This window comes from Penaeus monodon, chromosome 8, assembly GCF_015228065.2.
Source record: "Penaeus monodon isolate SGIC_2016 chromosome 8, NSTDA_Pmon_1, whole genome shotgun sequence".
NCBI lineage: Eukaryota > Metazoa > Arthropoda > Malacostraca > Decapoda > Penaeidae > Penaeus > Penaeus monodon.
The window spans coordinates 28,097,866-28,102,865 of NC_051393.1; the positions used below are offsets into that span (position 1 = coordinate 28,097,866).

The 5,000-nt window shown below is 42.0% G+C and overlaps 1 protein-coding gene across 1 annotated transcript; it reads left to right on the forward strand.

Annotated features, from left to right (window-relative positions):
* The first annotated feature begins 230 nt into the window (after window positions 1-230).
* Window positions 231-1,861, forward strand: LOC119575921. The gene is made up of 3 exons (XM_037923455.1): window positions 231-755; window positions 1,477-1,542; window positions 1,718-1,861. The coding sequence occupies exons 1-2, from the start codon at window positions 231-233 to the stop codon at window positions 1,492-1,494; spliced, it is 543 nt and encodes a 180-aa protein (XP_037779383.1). The 3' UTR covers window positions 1,495-1,542; window positions 1,718-1,861.
* Window positions 1,862-5,000: the final 3,139 nt, after the last annotated feature.

Genomic DNA, 5,000 nt, shown 5'->3' on the forward strand with positions numbered 1-5,000 from the left:
TCTATTTCCCAAACAAACATCTGCTCCCACACATCTGTTCCCACAAACAAACAAATCTACTCCACAACAACACCTGTTCCAACAACATCTCTCACAACATGTTCCCCAACAACAACTGTTCCCACAACACAACTGTTCCACAACCACTGCTCCACAACTCTGTCCCATAACAACTTTATCCCACAACAACATCTGCTTCACAATCTTCCCACAACACATCTGTCCCCAACATGCTCCCACAACATCTGTTTCCACAACAACATCTGCTCCCACAACAACTGTTCCCACAACAACACCTGCTCCCACAACATCTGTTCCCACAACAACACCTGTTCCCACAACAACACTGCTCCACAACACCTGTTCCCACAACAACCCTGCTCCCACAACAAATCTGTTCCCACAACAACATCTGCTCCCACAACATCTGTTCCCACAACATCTGCTCCCACAACAACTGTTCCCACAACATCTGTTCCCACAACAACACTGCTCCCACAACAACTGTTCCCACAACACCTGTTCCCACAACAACACCTGTTGCCACAACAACTCCCACAACGGCGGGAGGAATCCCTGAGCCAGCCGGTCCCACCGGATCACAGTCGGCGGAAGACCTGTTGGCGCAGTTCTCGGCACTGCAACAGGAACAGGAGGAATTGCAGGAACAGATAGAGGCGCAGGAATCCGTCATTGCGGACGCTGTGACGATGCTTCAACTCCTGCTGGCTAGTATTCAGCTGCTGGCGGAGAAGGTGAGGAGAACGAGAGGCTGTCTGGCCGGGTTTATATGGCTTGTCTTCCGATTCGTTAACTCTTTATTTTCTTAATCTTTTTATTGATATTAGAATGTTGTGCTCTCTTGTTTGTTTATATATGTGACCAATAGGGCATTGCTCATTATTTAATTTCATAGTAAGAGATAGCCGTAAGATATGAATAAATTTGTATATTCTTTTTCTAGACATTGTTCAAATTCCTTGCAGGTTTATATTTCTTTCCATTTCATCAGATACACACGCAAAATAGATAATGCATATGTAAGCATTGTGAACCCTGATATCTAATTACTCTGAACTTAATTGTTTCACGCAGAATATTGCCTTAATCATCCCATTCATTCCTCCTCCAGTCCTATATAATGCAGTTCCGTTTTCTTCTCACGAATCATCTAAAGGTCATCTCCCTAATATCCTGCCATTTTTAGCCCGTTTTTAGCTAGTTTATGTGCGTCTTCTGACTGCTTGAATTCTCGTCATCAAAATCCATCGTTCTATTTCACCTCAAATTCGTATGCTACACTACCAGCTATATTTCGACTCATATCAGAAGCGTTTCTTTATTTTTTCTCTGAATGTTTCTACTGATTACGTTATTCGGCAATGCCTTGTGAACAGTGTCTCCATACGCCATGTACTTCATATGGCCATAATGAATATAAATCATAAAAGAGTATGTACATATGTTTATTTCTAGGAGTCTTCAAGCAACTAATTCCGCTGAGAGGAAACTTTCACAGATATTCGATTTTATCTCAGTGAGGTAAGTCTTTTATAATGCTGGATGGCATGATACATAGTAGATTTTCTCGACATACGTAATGGCAAAAGAGGTTACATGTCTTTTCCTTATGTATTACAGGAAAAAATAAAGGAAATGCATATGAAATGTCAAGAATCTGTTAATTTATATTTTTTAGGGTTATCAACTTTTGCAGAGACCACGCAGGACCCTAAAGAATTTTGCAGTCCAATCTGATACTTCAAACAAGACGCTCTTCTGAAATCCTCGCGCGTGATTACAGCTGTAATAACCATCAATAAAGTCCTAAGATTAACTAAGAAATTAACCAGTAATAGAACCTATGCATTCAATAGCCTCACCTGTAACCAAAATAAAAATATCTCTATGTATATATATTCATATATATGTATGTTCGCATATATATATATATATATATATATATATATATATATATATATATATATATATATATATATGTATATATATATATATATATATATATATACTATATAGTATGTATATTATATATATATATATATATATATATATATCTTCTTCTTTTAACGGTAGGTTCATGTCTGAGCCGCCGTGGTCACAGCATGGTACTTAATTGTAGTTTTCATGTTGTTATGCTCTTGGAGTGAGTACGTGGTAGGGTCCCCAGTTCCTTTCCACGGAGAGTGCCGGTGGCACCTTTTAGGTAATTATTCTCTCTATTTATCCGGGCTTGGGACCAGCACTTGACTTGGGCTGGCTTGGCCACCCAGTGGCTAGGTAGGCAATCAAGGTGAAGTTCCTTGCCCAAGGGAACAACGTGGCGGTCGGTGACTCGAACCCTCGAATTCAGATTGCCGTTGTGACAGTCTTGAGTCCGACGCATAATCTAACCATTCGGCCACCGCGGCCTTGACGATCATGGGCTTCCATGATTTTCTCTTAGCAATTTAGAGCGGTGGTTTGCCATTGCCTTCCGCCCGGTGTTTTTATCGAGTCACCATCTCTATTTACCCGGCACTGACTTCAGCTGGCTTGGCCACCCAGTGGCTAGGCAGGCAATCGAGGTGAAGTTCCTTGCCCAAGGGAAACAACGCGCCGGCCGATGACTCGAACCTTCGAACTCAGATTGCCGTCGTGACAGTCTTGAGTCCGACGCTCTAACCATTCGGCCACCGCGGCCCCATATATAGATATATATATATAATATATATATATATATATATATATATATATATATATATATATATATATATATATTTGTATACATGTGTATATGTGTGTATATCTATATATCTATCTATCTATCTCTCTCTCTCTCTCTCTCTCTCTCTCTCTCTCTCTCTCTCTCTATATATATATATATATATATATATATATATATATATATATATATATATATATATATATATATATGTGTGTAAGCGACACGAGTTGGGAGCACCACTTCGCCAGATGTAAGCGAGTGGCCACCGTAAGCCACCAGAATTGAGTGACACGAGAGATTAAGAGCACCGCGTCACCAGGTGTGAGCGAGACGAGAGATGGACTTGGGTGGGTCAGTGAAAAGGGATTTAGCTTGCTGGTTTATTCTTGAAGACAGATATGAGACCCCCAAGAGACCCCCGTGTCTCCGAGTGGAGGACGAGGTGGTGGAGCTGGACCCTGTGTGGCTTGGGCCGTCTGCTGTGTCCCTCTCTGTGTGTCTCTGCCTTACGGACGTGCCCTTTTATGCGGCGGTTCCCTATGAGGACGGATGTTTGTTCCTGTGCGAAAAGAGAAAGCCGGGCTGCATCTGCGTCCTGCCCGAGGAGAAGGGCTGCGTGCTTGGACGGAGGTGTGAAGTGTACATCCGGTCTTGCTACGTATTGTTGACATCGCTTGGCCACGCACAAGGCTCGTCCTCGAGCCGACTGTAACGCTTGAAACGATGCAGTAGAGGGTCTGTTTGGTATCTACAGATGGTTCCTGGTGATCCGAGAGTCGCTAGGCCGTCGCGTGCCAGGGTAGCGGGTGTGGCAGAGGTTTCGCACTGAGGTGCAACATTCAGTAGCAAGGAGGGTCATCGTCTTCAGAGGCTGAAATATAAGTGTACCAGGCCAGTAAAAGGGCTAAGGAGGAGGATGATAATGTGTTTGTCAATCACCTTACTAAGTTGCAAGAAAAATGAAAGCATAATAAGAACAATTTGTCACAAGAAGAGTAACGTGTCAAGTAAGGTATTAATTACTTGGATGTGTCAGGATTAGCGAGTTCAATAAGGTACCATCATATTGAAGAGAGAAAAGTTAATTGAATATCTTTGGGGTAAATAGGCAAGTATATATGCTTCGAACACATAGGCAGCTGGGCATGAACTTAATTCTAACAGTGCGCGTCGTATGAGCGTAAGTGTGCGGCGGGCGCACGATTCCTTCGTTTACGGCCATGAGCCGGGCTTAAAATTAACTTGCGGTGATTGTAACCGAGTAAGCCTATATAAAGCATGGTGTCTCCAATGTGTTGCCATTATTTGCAACTGGAGATACTACCATCAGTACATATTCACCAAACCTTAAACTAAAGAAGCATAAACTCCAGCTTACTGAGGACAAGATATCGAACTTCGAGAGGACGTCGTAAAAGAGATTTCGGTTCAGTTATTAGTCATAGGGATGGCACATAGTAAAATACGCAATCTTAGAGTGAATTCCGAGTAGAGTGGGCAGGTAGGTAAATAAGAGGATAGCCAGGTGATCGAAATCTACATGTGAACGAGCGACAGATTAGTACGGCAGGTATGAAGAAACAATGATATAAAGAACGATATAGAGTATACACAGAATATAACAATACGCAAGAGGTAATGAAGTGATTACTAATAGGAATAACATATGAGAAAAAAATAGATAATTTCATTAATTCGACACAAATAAACATGAATTATATGAGAGCAGCCAAACATAACAATAATTAAATAAATTCGAAGGTATTCATTTGTTCTGAGAGAAATGATATATGCTAAATTGTGCGATCTGAGGATAAAAATTATAATAGACAGAAAAATACTAACAGAATACATCAATTACGGGATGGTTAGGGCTGGGGAATGAGGTGTGAAGTGAGGGTGCGTGTCACTTAGGTTTGATCTCAGTGTGTGTGTTGAAAAAAACAATGGTTGACAGGGAGGAGTTATGTAGTATAGAGTTAGTAGTGTGCGTTCGTAGAGTGGCGTGTACTTGAATTTGAAAGAAGGCAACTTGTATGCAAGGTGTGGGTGGGTATAGGGAGGGCAATAGTTACTCTGGCATTAAAAGGTACACTTACTTTTGATAGTAACGAGGAAGATTGTTGGTGCTGGATAGAACTGCGACATCCTGGCTGTGTTGACGAGGGTTCGCGAAGAATTAGCGAGGCAGGTGAGCCGGATTGGCGAGTGTGGTGGCGTAGAGTGCGAGGATACATCTTCAGCGACTTCGTCAGGAGGGTAGCACAGGCGTGAG

What these genes read in the sequence shown, in the direction of transcription:
- LOC119575921 (XM_037923455.1), top strand. Translation starts at nt 231, where the DNA reads ATGCTCCCACAACATCTGTTTCCACAACAACATCTGCTCCCACAACAA.